This window comes from Salvelinus sp. IW2-2015, linkage group LG15 (genome assembly GCF_002910315.2).
Source record: "Salvelinus sp. IW2-2015 linkage group LG15, ASM291031v2, whole genome shotgun sequence".
Taxonomy (NCBI): domain Eukaryota; kingdom Metazoa; phylum Chordata; class Actinopteri; order Salmoniformes; family Salmonidae; genus Salvelinus; species Salvelinus sp. IW2-2015.
In genome coordinates this window covers 63422079-63437056 of record NC_036855.1, presented here as the reverse complement: position 1 = coordinate 63437056, position 14978 = coordinate 63422079, and the positions used below count along the sequence as shown (strand labels likewise).

The 14978-nt window shown below is 42.0% G+C and overlaps 1 protein-coding gene across 1 annotated transcript in view; it reads right to left on the bottom strand.

The window, feature by feature from the left end:
• Positions 1–4193: 4193 nt before the first annotated feature.
• The window catches only part of LOC111973924 (CD81 antigen), a 22345-nt gene continuing 11560 nt past the window's right edge, over positions 4194–14978 (bottom strand). The window contains exons 3-8 of the mRNA XM_024001378.2: positions 5643–5740; positions 5451–5525; positions 5056–5181; positions 4804–4902; positions 4619–4702; positions 4194–4493 (exon numbers count right to left, since the gene is read on the bottom strand). Coding sequence (XP_023857146.1) covers positions 4431–4493; positions 4619–4702; positions 4804–4902; positions 5056–5181; positions 5451–5525; positions 5643–5740 — 545 coding nt within the window. The 3' untranslated portion in view covers positions 4194–4430. The remainder of the gene's footprint in view (positions 4494–4618; positions 4703–4803; positions 4903–5055; positions 5182–5450; positions 5526–5642; positions 5741–14978) is intronic.

Genomic DNA, 14978 nt, shown 5'->3' with positions numbered 1-14978 from the left:
CAAGTGATGACTATTTAACAGTCTGATGGCCTTGAGTTAGAAGCTATTTTTCAGTCTCTCTGCCCCAGCTTTGATGCACCTGTACTGACCTCGCCTTCTGGATGACAGGGGGATGAAYAGGCTGTGGTTCCAGTGGTTGATGTCCTTGATTATCTTTTTGCCCTTCCTGTGACATTGGGTGCTGTAGGTGTCCTGGGGGGCAGGCAGTGTGTGCCCCCGGTGATGCATTKGGCAGACCACACCACACTTTAGAGAGCCCTAGGGTTGCGGGCGGTGCAGTTTCCATACCAGGTGGTGATACAGCCTGACAGGATGCTCTCAATTGTACATCTGTAAAAGTTTGTTTGGGTCTTAGGGGCCAAGCCAAAAATGTTCAGCCTCTTGAGGTTGAATAGGCGCTGTTGCGCCTTCTTCACCATACTGTCTGTGTGGGTGGACCATTTCAGATTGTCAGTGATGTGTATGCAGAGGAACTTTAAGCTTTTCACCTTCTCAACTGCGGTCCCGTTGATGTGAATAAAGGCGTGCTCTCTCTGTTGATTCCTGAAGTCCCCGATCAGCTCCATTTTGTTGAMGTTGAAGGAGATGTTATTTTCCTGGAACCACTTTGCCAGGGCCCTCACCTCCTCCCTGTAGGCTGTCTCGCCATTGTTGGTAATTAGGCCTACGACTGTTGTGTCATCTGCAAACTTGATGATTGAGTAGAGGTGTGCGTGGCCACGCAGTCATGGGTGAACAAGGAGTACAGGAGGGGGCTGAGCACGCACCCTTGTGGGGCCCCTGTGTTGAGGATCAGCGTAGTGGAGCTGTTTCCTACCTTTCCCACCTGGGGGCGGCCCATCAGGAAGTCCAGGATCCAGTTGCACAGGGCGGGGTTCAGACCCAGGGCCATGTGTGTGCCATTCAGAGGGTGAATGGGCAAGACAAAAGATTTAAGGGTAGCATTAGAGTCAGCATTGGCCAGCATCCGCTTTCGACACCTTGTGGAGTTCATGCCCCAACGAATATTAGGAAGGTGTTCCTAATGTTTGGTATACTAAGTGTACATGTAACTATTGATAATTTATACTGAACAAAAATATAAACGCAACATGCAACAATTTCAACTATTTTACTGAGTTACAGTTCATATAAGGAAATGTATCAATTTAAATAAATCATTAGGCCCTGGTCTATGGATTTTACATGGGCAGGGGCGCAGCCATGGGTACCCCACAAAATGGCTTTATTACAGACAAAAACACTCCTCAGTTTCATCAGCTGTACTGGTCGATGGTTTCAGACGATCCCGCAGGTGAAGAAGCYAGATGTGGAGATCCTGGGCTGGAGTGGTTACACGTGGTCTCTGGTCGTGAGGCCGGTTGGACGMACTGCCAAATTCYCTAAAACGACGTTGGAGGCAGCTTATGGTAGAGAAATKAACATTCAATTCTCTGGCAACAGCTCTGGTGGACATTGCTGCAGTCAGCATGTTGACACGTTGGCATTGTGTTGTGTGACAAAATTACCCATCTTAGAGTGGCCTTTATTGTCCCCAGCACAAGGTGCACCTGTGTAATGATCATGCTGTTCAATCAGCTTCTTGATATGCCACACCTGACAGGTGGATGTATTATCTTGGCAAAGGAGAAATGCTCACTGACAGGGATATAAACACATTTGTGAAAAAAATGAGAAAAAAGCTTTCTGTTTATGTTCAGTATATAATTATTTTCTCCTCAGTGTTTGATCATATCTTGATTTCCTGTCTAAACCCACAGATCAAATACAAATTATGACCAATGGTGGTGACTTTTTGAATCCATAGATGTTTCTCTCTATATCCATATAACTGGGTAAACAGGAAATCTATTTTTATGGAATTAGGGTGAAGAMAGACAACTATGGTTTAACACTTAGTGTTTTCTATTATAGGCTAGAGAGGAAATGTCTGTCACATAGGGCCTACCTGTCAAGGATATGTTAAGGATTTTAACAACTCATGTACTGTATAAGATGTGAGAGACAGGTTTTTCCTTATACTAACAATGAATAGAGAATAAAAAATAAAGTAATGGACATCATGCATTATTTGTAAAATACATTTAATCCCTTAATACTTGGGCAACAAAACCAAAATCTAAAACAGGAGAAAGGGCACAGATTTAAGTGRCAGTGGGCTATTGAGTCTSTSWCWMYAYMKTGYRTAKWGTKTTTWYASWRKRGSRSWGWSAYAKAKAYWMWAGAGAGACACTCTTTTGCTGGCATTGTTCTTTCACCTTTGTGTTGTACAGCATATACAGCCATGTTGCTAATCTTCCCAACCTTTAGTARCTCAACTGATATCYTAGTCCTGCACACTGCCACTGAAGCCGACACCCATTTTTCTTTTGACAACGTACCAGACARAATATCACAATGAAAGGCATAGCTACATTGTCTTTACATGGTCATTAGTACAATAATATATAGCTGTACATGATACAAGACACTTAACCATATATCAGCATAGGCATTATGTGTTAACAAGACTAGGTTTTGGTTGGCTTAGAAAGCCATACAGTCTATGATGTAGGACTACACAAATGATGGAGTGAGTATGTGTGAGTGTTTAAGTGCTTATGTGTGTATATAGGTGAATGTTAAGGGCCTGGTTCCTTTTCAGTCCCTAGCCCCTACCCCTTCAGTGTTAACAGATCTGAAAGGACTGGATGGGTGTAGAWAATAGGATGATAGCTCCACCTAGCCATCTAATGGATCAGATTCAAATCTGTGAACTCTGAAGGGAAGCTGAAGATCTAAATGGAACCGGTAAGAAGTGCTTTGCAGTTGAGCAGGCAACCAAAGTCACAGTGGAGCAAGAATGTATGACAAGAGCTCCCCCTGGCTTTGGAACCATAGCAATGGAATACCATGAAGCATCACAACAGGTCTGCCCCCTAGTGGTGGGTTGGTCGTGGACTTGACTTGTTAACATGGCCAGTATTTGACTTGCTGACACAAACACAACCTCTCACAACTGCATGGTCAGTGGTATTATACAGTATCATCATACAGCACAGATACAACATTGTCCGGCAAGTCCCAGCATAATAAGATGTTTGACTGTCAGAGTATAACAAGCAGGCATAAAAAGGATTCTTTGAAAATAAACTAGATTTGTTTGAACGGCTGAAGGTGACAATTTTTTTTCTTAATTTTTGTTGTTGTTGCGTTTATGGCAGCTGGTATTCCCATGCGGTCTCCCGACCAAGTACTAACCAGGCCCAGCGTATTTWTTACCCCGTATTAGGTCCCTTGGCTCATCTCTGCAACAGGCTCGCTCAGGAGAGGTGAAGGTTGAGTCATGCGTCCTCCGAAACATGACCAGCCTGGCTGCCTACTTCTTATCACACTGCTCTCTTAACCCGGATGTCAGCTGCACCAAATGTGTCAGAGGAAATACTGTTCAACTGATGACTGGAGTCAGCTTGCAGGCATCCAGACCTGTCACAAGGAGTCGCTATAGCAAGATGAGCCAAGGAAAGCCCCACCAGCCAAACCTTCCCCTACCCCAGACGGCACTGGGCCAATTGTGCGCCATCCTATGGGGCTCCCGGTCACGGCCGGTTGTGTCTGGGTTCGAACCCCATGCTGTAGTGTCGCCTCAGCACTGCGTTTGTCCGCTGCGCCAGCCTAGGAAGTGAAGCTTCTGTAGGTATGCATAGTACACAGCAATAGGTTAAGGACAGGACATTCAATGTAGTTTTACAAGAACAAGGTGTTGTTGGGGAGGATGGGACATTCCACTCATAAGGCTTGGAGGCATGGGGTCTCTTTATGGCTTAGATTGGTAGGTGTTATAAAAGCACAGGGGAAACTATCACCTCTATCKTGGTTTTAGATGGGACAGACAAATTAATAGTATCCATTCACCGTTTCTTAGTGGTTGTTGTCTATGGAGAAAAGTCAGGCAGACAAGCAGTGAGTGCAGAAAAATGTGGGGAGAAGGGATTCAATACAATATCCATGCTTGCCAGTCATAAAGCACTGCAAATATATACAGTTTATACATATACATTTGAAAAAAGATTGATAAACCAACAGAATACAATGTTTCGGACTCCAGCAAAGTAGCAATACTTTACAATTAAAACAAGATAATTCCAGGATCTGTACTCGTGTGTGTGTGTGTGTTTAAATGCCATGCCAATGTAAACCTCAACATTTTGTACAGACTAACATTAGTCAAAATATTGAACAGCTATCTGTGACAGACAAGAATAGTTGGTACCGCATTATCAAAAACTGTGAGAAAATGCATTTTTGATCTTGTACAACTGGCAAACTTGGCAAGCAACTATTTGAGGAAGTGACAGGCTATAAAAACAAAAAAGGAAGATAAATATTTTCCTTCAGTCATTSGCTAGTATCTCCAGAGGTCACTAGCCCTTGCTTCTTCCCYCTGGACTTTAGTACACCGGGCTGTTGCGGATYCCACAGCACAGGACCATACTAAAGGTCATCTCAAAGATCTGACAGGAGAGAACAAAGAAATGAGAGGGGCATTATGGGTCTCTTCATAGAGATGCCAAGGATCCCTTATCTTGTATGAGCTACACTTCCACACAAGYTACATACTCTCTTTCATGATACTCACCATAATAATAGCAACTATCAGGGCAGCGATGCCAATCAGGTAAACCTTCTCGTTAAAGAGCTCCCTGATTTTTCCATGGCAGTCCTGTCAAACAAAATAACACGAGTCAAAATTGTATTTTGTGGCTTATGCACTATATAACCAACATTCTGTATTGTCCTCATAGTTGGCCCTAGAGTACTTACTGTAGTGGTAGCGGAGACTGACTTGGGGCACATGTCTGTAAAACCTTGGGTGATAAACGTAGTGAACGCGTTGCTGATGCCCCTACCACAGCATTCCAACTAAAAGAAAAAGGCACGTGTTAGTGGAGCTTTATTAGTGAGATGTGTGTCTGTTTGGATGTTGCTATGAGATTCACTTTACTGTGTGTTTAAAATCAGCTTACAAGTGAGTTTGACAGTTTTTCTTTTAGTTTAAGTATGAGCTTGACTTACCGTCTCATGGAAGACCTTCAGCACAGCAGCGGCAGCCTGTTTCTTGTCCTTGTCCTGGTCTGTTATAGTGTTTACTACAGAGTTCTCATAAACATTGTCATAGAAGGTAATCAGCTCTTTGGAAATCTACAACCAAAAGGACAGGATGTGTCTGGTCAGGTTATGACAGATATGGAACTCTGAAGGAATAACTGAATGTAGTTATTCCACCCTCAGTTACTTTGTCATGATCACATTAGAGCCACACTGACATTATCAATGGCTTTTAACTCAATCATGTAGTACTGTATGCTACGCTGTGTTTCAATATACATTTTGTGTGTGTGTGTGTGTGTGTGTGTGTGTGTGTGCAATGTGTTTCTGTGTGTAAGATCAGAATTTGTATGTGTCCTCACCGAATCTTTGTGCATGAATCCAAAGATTCCAGCTGCCACCTCACAAGCGAACAGGATCACCAAGCAGGCAAAGAACTGGAGGAAAACAAAGCCATTCATTCAGTGGACAATTTAGGGGATAGCTGGGAATGGGCTGGCTAGACCACATACAAGTGACTCTTTGCTGCATGGTGTTCTGTCTGTATGACTCACTGTTCCAAGAAGACACTGAGACTCCTGAATGGCACCATAGCAGCCGAGGAACCCGACAACCATCATCACTGCGCCAACAGCGATCAGGATGTGAACACCTAAAATAGAAATGGAGAGAGAATAAACAAAGACAATTTTGTCATTAGTCAATATTCTACAGAACATTGCTAGTGTGTTTACTCCTTTATGATAAGTGCAGTCATCTTAACTATCACCAGGTGGCATGAGTTGGTGTTATTTATTTGGTTTAGCATGTTTTAATTCTGCCTAAATATGGAAACTTTGCAGTTATTTACACAAGGTGCTTGGCTCTCAATCCAATGCAATAAGCATTCATGTCTCGTGTCAAGACACATCCAAACATTGTAGATACATGTTATTCTTATGAAGAACATATGGCATAAGAATTGAAGAGAATGCAGGAGTGGGGAAGGATATTTTGTTTTCAGTTGAAAGGTTTATAATATATCAAAGTTGTCTCTCGCCAAGCTGTGCATGTTTTGTTTTTCCATCAGATGCTCAGACAGGGCTAGCATGGTAAGCATGGAAACCCAGGGTAGCTCTACTGACCTTGGTGTGCTGGACTGATTTTACCCATAAATTCAATCATAAAACCTGCGCTTAGAAATAGTCCCACTATGCATTTAATGCCTAGGGCCTCACACTGAATGTCAATCAGGGGGTTTAGGTGATATACACTTGCTGTGACCTCATCATTAAACTTTAGCATGTGGTCCAACAGTTGCCTGAGCCACCGCTCCCCAAGGCAYGTAACATTATTGTTCAGTTTTGTTTCAATGACGACAGCCCTGACGTTTTGCGGGGATAGTAGTTCCGAGAAGATAGGGCTGGTGTGAGGTGAGCTGTGTGGCACCAATTTATCAGCTGAACAGTGAATGCAGACCGGGGTAGAAATGACTGACTAACCACAGACAATATGTTCATTTTTAGCTCAAGAAAGTCATTTTGTTATGCTTTAGTTTACAGGCCTCTTCTCTTTCTTGTCCCCTTTCTCTCTCAGATAAATTCAGTTCATGGGGGCTTTATGCAAAGTATTACRGTACCAATTTTGATAAACCAACTTGGGGAAAAACACATCCTTGCTTGAGACCCTATAATAGGGGTACTGTACTGCTTTTAATAGGGGTACTGTATGCCACTGTCTCCTATGATCTCTCCCTCTCCCCATCCATCATCCTTAAGACCTCCACCCACACCCCACAGACTACACTGCCATTCCATCCCTTTACTCTGTCCTTGATAGATACAGGGAGGGGCCTGGTCACGATTTGGGTTCATGTTTTTTTTTGTCCTGTATAATGTAATCGCAAAGCTTATTGGATTCTCGTCCTCTCCCATCCCCTCATATTCCAGTGAAGGGACACAGACAGCCAGAACAGCGCCTCTCCTGCCTGCTCGCCTGGCTCATTTAAAAATCGATGGCTTGGAGGCTGACCAAGTGCTCCTTCAATTTCCTTGATTGTGGCTGTGCGGCGGGGGAATTGAATCACGGATGGGGAGCTTTTTACGAGCGCTGCTCAGCCATCCCTTACCATGACATCATCAGAACAAAACAGGGGCGTGACCGGCATGTTTAGCAGTGGGTCGATGCAGTATCACACCCTTCTCTCTCTTTCCCTTTTCTTTACCACTTGTTTGAGATATATCCATCCGTTCATGCATTTGTCCAATCTATGCATTATCAACAATGTATTTCCTTTCATCTTAGTTTTCATCTATATACAAGTTCTAAAAATGTTGCTCTGAGAGTCAACTGGTTGGCTAAAACCGCAGACTAGTCTGGAKGCCTCAGTTGGATAATCCAAACAGCCTCAGAGAAAACTCTACATTTTTGTATTTGTGACCTGTGGTGAGCAGCAAAAACATGTTTTTTTTCTTGTGGGAAGCGGTGGCACTGATGACACATGGTAGCTCTCTAGATTTCATATGACCAACGTTTGAATCATCCTTCCTACCCACTTGTGTACTAGTGAGAACATGGTTGCTACCATAAGACATAATTGGATACCACTAAATTAGAGGGAAGAGTGAACAGAGCCTACACAGTCTTTCCATTGGGAAGAAAAGGGCATTTCAACCAAACTGGATCTTTTTATTATTACCAAAAATTGTAAATGTTAAAACACAAATAATATGTGTAATTACAAATATGGTGAAATAGTGTAGGCTTTGGTCTGAGGTAAATAGTCTTTCTTCTGGTTGATTAATCAAGAGGTTCCAAACATCAGAGCCCCTGATGTGACCTACTCTGACCTCACTCATAGTGGATGAATGATGACCTACACTCTTAGACAAAAAGGTGCTATCTAGAACCTAAAAGGGTTCTTCGGCTGACTCCATAGTGGAACCCTTTGAAGAACCATATTTGATTCCATGTAGAACCCTCTTCCACAGAGGGTGGAAGAACTAGAGGTCGACCGATTATGAATTTTCAACGCCGATACCGATTATTGGTGGACCAAAAAGTCCGATACCAATTAAAATCGGCCGATTTATATATATATTTTTTTGTAATAATGACAATTACAACAATACTGAATGAACACTTATTTTAACTTAATATAATACATCAATAAAATCAATTTAGCCTCAAATAAATAATGAAACATGTTCAATTTGGTTTAAATAATGCAAAAACAAAGTGTTGGGGAAGAAAGTAAAAGTGCAATATGTGCCATGTAAGAAAGCTAAHGTTTAAGTTCCTTGCTCAGAACATGAGAACATATGAAAGCTGGTGGTTCCTTTTAACATGAGTCTTCAATATTCCAGTTAAGAAGTTTTAGGTTGTAGTTATTCTAGAAATGATAGGACTATTTCTCTCTATACSATTTGTATTTCATATACCTTTGACTATTGGATGTTCTTATAGGCACTTTAGTATTGCCAGTGTAACAGTATAGCTTCCGTCCCTCTTCTCGCCCCTACCTGGGCTCGATCCAGGAACATATCAACAACAGCCACCCTCGAAGCATCGTTACCCATCGCTCCACAAAAGCCGCGGCCCTTACAGAGCAAGGGGAACAACTACTCCAAGTCTCAGAGCAAGTGACATTTGAAACGCTATTAGCGCGCACCCCGCTAACTAGCTAGCCATTTCACATCGGTTACACCAGCCTAATCTCGGGAGTTGATAGGCTTGAAGTCATAAACAGTGCAATGCTTGAAGCATTGCAAAGAGCTGCTGGCAAAACGCACGAAAGTGCTGTTTGAATGAATGCTTACGAGCCTGCTGGTGCCTACCATCGCTCAGTCAGACTGCTCTATCAAATCATAGACTTAATTATAGCATAATAACACAGAAATCCGAGCCTTAGGTCATTAATATGGTATAATCCGGAAACTATCATCTCGAAAACAAAACGTTTATTCTTTCAGTGAAATACGGAACCGTTCCGTATTTTATCTAACGGGTGGCATCCATAAGTCTAAATATTCCTGTTACATTGTACAACCTTCAATGTTATGTCATAATTACGTAAAATTCTGGCAAATTAGTTCGCAACGAGCCAGGCGGCCCAAACTTTTGCATATACTCTGCGTGCAATGAACGCAAGAGAAGTGACACAATTTCACCTGGTTAATATTGCCTGCTAACCTGGATTTTTTTTAGCAAAATATGCAGGTTTAAAAATATATACTTCTGTGTATTGATTTTAAGAAAGGCATTGATGTTTATGGTTAGGTACACGTTGGAGCAACGACAGTCCTGTTTCGCAAATGCGCACCGCATCGATTATATGCAATGCAGGACACGCTAGATAAACTAGTAATATCATCAACCATGTGTAGTTAACTAGTGATTATGATTGACTGATTGTTTTTTTATAAGATAAGTTTAATGCTAGCTAGCAACTTACCTTCGCTTCTTACTGCATTCTCGTAACAGGCAGGCTCCTCGTGGAGTGCAATGTAAAGCAGGTGGTTAGAGCGTTGGACTAGTTAACTGTAAGGTTGCAAGATTGAATCCCCGAGCTGACAAGGTAAAAATCTGTCGTTTTGCCCCTGAACAAGGTAGTTAACCCACTGTTCATAGGCCGTCATTGAAAATAAGAATGTGTTAACTGACTTGCCTAGTTAAGGTGTAAAAAAAAAAAACTCTACCTCTACATGGAACCCAAAAGGGTTTTACCTGAACCCCAAAAGGGTTCTACCTGGACCCCAAAAGGGTTCTACCTGAAGCCAAAACAGGTTCTCCTGTAGGGATGGCCGAAGAAACCTTTTTTCTAAGAGTGTAGTGCCCCGAAGAGACCCGGGGCCCATTCTAAGGATACTATTCACTCTTTGCCTTTTGTACATATCATTTGACTAGTTCGATTATTATAGGCACGGAAGAATATTCTGAAAACTGCACTTTGTCAAGTACTGTATGTGTTAAATCCTTCAGGTAAAGATAAATAATACAAGATGCTTCAAAATGGATCTTATGTTTATTTGAAACACATTGTTCTTGGGTGCATGACCAAGGATATACAGTACAATGGATTTCCACTGAGTTATCACTGGTCATTGCTTGTATGGAAATGATATGAGAAACAGGGAGAAGTGCTGACCACCCCCAGGTCATCTAGAAAACGTTTGACTCCTGACCTCATTGTGTTTCAGTTCTTGTTTTATTCAAACTATTATCGGTCTCTCTGGAGGATACACTTTCTTTGCGTGTAATAAACACTAAACTTGAAGTTAGATTCCAATGTACACCATATAGGCCAGTTACCGATAATTGTGTTAAGTTTAAATTCAATATGCCACAGACTACATTCTAAACTTATACGGTACGGGTGTGACGTGAGCTCCGCTACCTCGTACAAACTGAAAAGCCACTGCTTATGTCACTATCTGAATGTGTCTTTGGCTGCGGAAAAACATGTAGAGGCTGTACCAGCCTGTGCACATGAAAACTGATACAGCACCGTGGCACTGGATAGTACAGTACTTTCCAGAAAAGTTGTGTGTGTGCTTGTGTGTCCATGTGCATGCGTGTGTCCATGCCTGTGAAAGCTAACGCATCTGTTAATCTCATTAAATCTCTGGGCAAGCAGCTGGCTCAGAGGGGAAAGACCCTTGAGTGAGAGGAAACATGAGGTCCAACACCAGCTCTGGAACCAGTGCACTCTATGACATCAGGCTCTCCACACCAGTGCTAGAGTGCCCAGATGTGCTGCGTGGGGCCTATCACAGGAGGAGAAGGTATAGGCATGAGCGAAAAGAGAAAGATGGACAGAGCAAGATAAAAACAAGAGGATTGAGATGATAGAGAGAGTGGTAGGGAGGTGGAGAGAGGAGTGACAAAACAAAGGAAGGAGGAAGAGAAAAGAAAGGAGGACAGAGGGAGGTAGACAGAGCTGAAGAGGAGGAGAAAGGATGACCGAGGTAGACAGAGCTGAAGAGGAGGAAGGAGAGAGTGCAACACAGATGTTAAACACAAACAGATGGGGACAAAGCTGAACTTCAGTGGAAAGTAACAGGCTAGAGGGGAAACTTTCTCAAGAAGAGGGTGGGGGAGTATGAGGGAGGAGACTGGTGAGGAATTTTTTCCTTTCATAAAAAAAAAAAAAAAAAAGCAACACGGACCATGCTCTGAAGAGAAAAATACTTTATGTAATGGGCAGGCTGTGATTTTTACTCTTTTTTGTGCTGTGTGTACGTTAATGTCCCTCTCCTGTTCCATTTGTTTTTGCATGTTTCAAACAAGCAAGTAAATTGTTGAAGGACATACAAACCCAGTTGCTGAAAAACAACCACAGTCTCTTGGTTTYTCTTAATCATCTTTGAAGTGGCTGGAGAGAATATATGTTAAAATAATGCCCTGAAAACATCCACAACATCATTGGAAATCCTGAGGATGGATTGTGCTCCAGTTGGCTACTGTTTATTAGATCTGCATGGACATTGTGCATCTTCATCCGAATCAAGGCTAAATGGCTGTAGTTTCTTCTATTGCAAGTTCACTTCCCCCTCCTTTATTGTGATATGTTTACCCTTCTGACATGAATTTACAAATGATAAAATGAATGACATAAGGAAGATGATTCATGAAGCCAACTCTGAATGCAGATTTTGAACGTTGCAGCTAGTGAAAATTGACGTCAGAGAGAGGACGTTTATGAAGGAAGTTCACCGCACAAGGAAGGAATTTCATGTGGAGTATACAAAAGGGCGGACAAGTTTGACCCCCTGAGAAGCAGGACAAATCCCTTGTGATGTTAGTAACCTCAACGTAGTCATACAACCACAGCCAACTAACTACACAGTATCTGACAGTGAAGTGTGAGTGATGCCACACTAGAGCTGAACATGACAGAGGAGTGCATCTGGGGGTCATATAGTGGAACACCAGCTTTTTAAGACACGCAGAGTCCAGACTCTGGAAGCAGTTCAGTGTTACATAAACCATACAGGCTCCATTACTGTTATATAATATCTCTACTTAAAGGACATTATCTAGAGGAAGTGGTAGCGAGAGGTATGAGCGGGAGTGCAAATTTAGACTCCTGGGGCAGGGGTGGCGCTAATAAGCATCTTCTGGCATCTTCTCCCCTCATGGGTGGGCCTTTACTGGAATCTATCAACAGAAGTGGACATAGTACCGTGTGTTTATTCCCACTGAGTGTTTAATGGGCCTGTAGAATTACCCTCTTACCTCTCTCCTCTGTCCAACCTCACAAGGCTTGAGAGGAACCTGAGTACCACCCAAGTCCTGACAAAATTACATTACATTTAACTGTGGTTTTATTGGTTGTAGTTAATGTAACATTTAAATCACTTATTTTAATTTGAGATCCACTCTCGTTCTCTGTTCCTCAATATGGGTTGATTGCGTAATGTAAGGTAATGTGGGTTATGTAATGTGGGTTAAATCTGGTTATAGGTCAAAGGCAAATGTCTATGTTTGTCTTTTCCTGTGAGGTTGGATGTGTAACTTCCCGTGCACGCCACAAAGGTTCTTGCTCTCTGCAATACAGTACTGTGTTGTGGTGAGGCGCCCAGTTCCATCTGAACATAACCAGACTTTGTCTCATAAAACATTTACACTCTGGACCAGAATTGTTCAAACTAGCAAACATCATACACTGGATCTGTTCTCACTGACAGACCACTGGAGCAATAGGCAAGTACAAATCCCTTAACTTTCACAATCACTAGCTGGGAAAGTTGCTTTTAGAACACAGAGCTACTATTTCAAAAGTTCCAATGAATCAACATCGATACAATATCACCAATTATCAAGCATGATGAATTTGAGTCCTTACTTGCTTATTTTCCAAAGTATAACATTTCTACAATATACATCCAGTATCAAGATTTTATTTATTTAACCAGGTAGGCTAGTTGAGAACAAGTTCTCATTTGCAACTGCGACCTGGCCAAGATAAAGCAAAGCAAAGCAGTTCGACACATACAACAACAGCGTTACACATGGAATAAACAAACATACAATCAATAATACAGTAGAAAACTCTATATACAGCATGTGCAAATGAGGTAGGATAAGAGAGGTAAGGCAATAAATAGGCCATGGTGGTGAAGTAATTACAATATAACCAATAAAACACTGGATTAGTAGAATGTGCAGAAGATTAATGTGCAAGTAGAGATACTGGGGTGCATAGGAGCAAGATAAATAAATACAGTATGGGGATGAGGTAGATTGGATGGGCTATTTACAGATGAGCTATGTACAGGTGCAGTGATTTGTGAGCTGCTCTGATAGCTGGTGCTTAAAGCTAGTGAGGGAGATATGAGTCTCCAGCTTCAGTGATGTTTGCAGTTCGTTCCAGTCATTGGCAGCAGAGAACTGGAAGGAGAGGCGGCCAAAGGAAGAATTGGCTTTGGGGGTGACAAGTGAGAGATACCTGCTGGAGCGCGTGCTACGGGTGGGTGCTGCTATGGTGACCAGTGAGCTGAGATGCAGTTGTACAGTAGCAAGGCTGCAGTACTTCCTACTGCTACTCTCACAAAGCAGATCAATAGCCTTATGATATCCCCTTGCACAGAGGTGGGCAAACTATAGCTCATTCAATCAGGCCACTGTTGGATGTCTAAAACTAGATAGAAAGTATGTGTAGAAATTACAATGGGCCTATATATTTTAAAATAACTGTCGGCTTTCTGGCCCCCAAATTAATTTTGACAAACAACTTAGGAAAAAAAAAAATAATAATAATAATAATAATAATAATAATAATAATAATAATAAATATATATATATATATATTTTTTTTAAATTCTATTGAATTTCAAAGTCCCGATGTGGCCCTCGAGACTAAAAGTTTGCCCACCCTTTCCATAGCAGGTATTGCTATCCTGGCTGTGCAGCCCCTTCAGCTGTCCCCAGCCATCGATGGCAACCCACTGGGCTGGGACAAAGTGGGCTGTGTCCATGGAGCCCCATGAGGTCAAGGCCTGCCCAGGCCATTACACTGGAACTTCCCATCACCATCCCTTCTATTCCAACTTCACAGACTATGTCCCAAATGGCATCCTATTCCTTTCAGATTGCATTACTTATGGGCCCTGACCAAAAGTAGTGCACTATGTAGGGAGTATGGTGCCATTTGGGACGCATCCAGTCTCTGACCCAACGAAACACACAAAATGGAAGCTGATAATACATATGGGCGACCTACTAGTGTCACTTCCACTACCAATTGTGTACTACAAGAAGAACACCATAAACACTTTCAAATTCATGCACAAAGTGAGTGGGGTAATGCCTTCCTCTAATAGACTATTTCAGGATATTTTAATGAGTCTTCACTTTGCCGGAATCGCTTAATTGTTGAGACAGTTGCATTCAAAGATTTGAAGTTGGTCTTACATTTGAAGCTATGCCTTGTAATGACTGGGAATTTACAATCTTGTAGATGATTATAATGTCATGCATTATGCAGTTAGATATCACTTGGGTAAGATGGATGTTAGTCGGCTAATATCTATGTTGATAACGTCTGGTTAATCATGACAGGCGAATGACCACAGTGATGAAATGAGAGCTTTTGTCTCTTATAAAACAACAATTAACCTAGTGTAAGAATGCACAAACTCTACACAAGGCTGTGTTTATCATTGTCTTACTCACAAAAATTACTTATTAAAATCAGTCAAAACGCTTTTCTGTCGTAACCTCAAGAAAGAGAGGATGTGACGACAACAATCAATTACTCCCTTTCCTGTTGCTATTTAACAAATGCCTCTTACAGAACTTGGTTTCTAAGAGCCACGGGATTTCCATTAGGTCAGAAATATAATCATGGTCAGCATTATGCCAAGATTCCTTTAAGGACAGACAGACAGACAGAGACAGACAGACAGAGA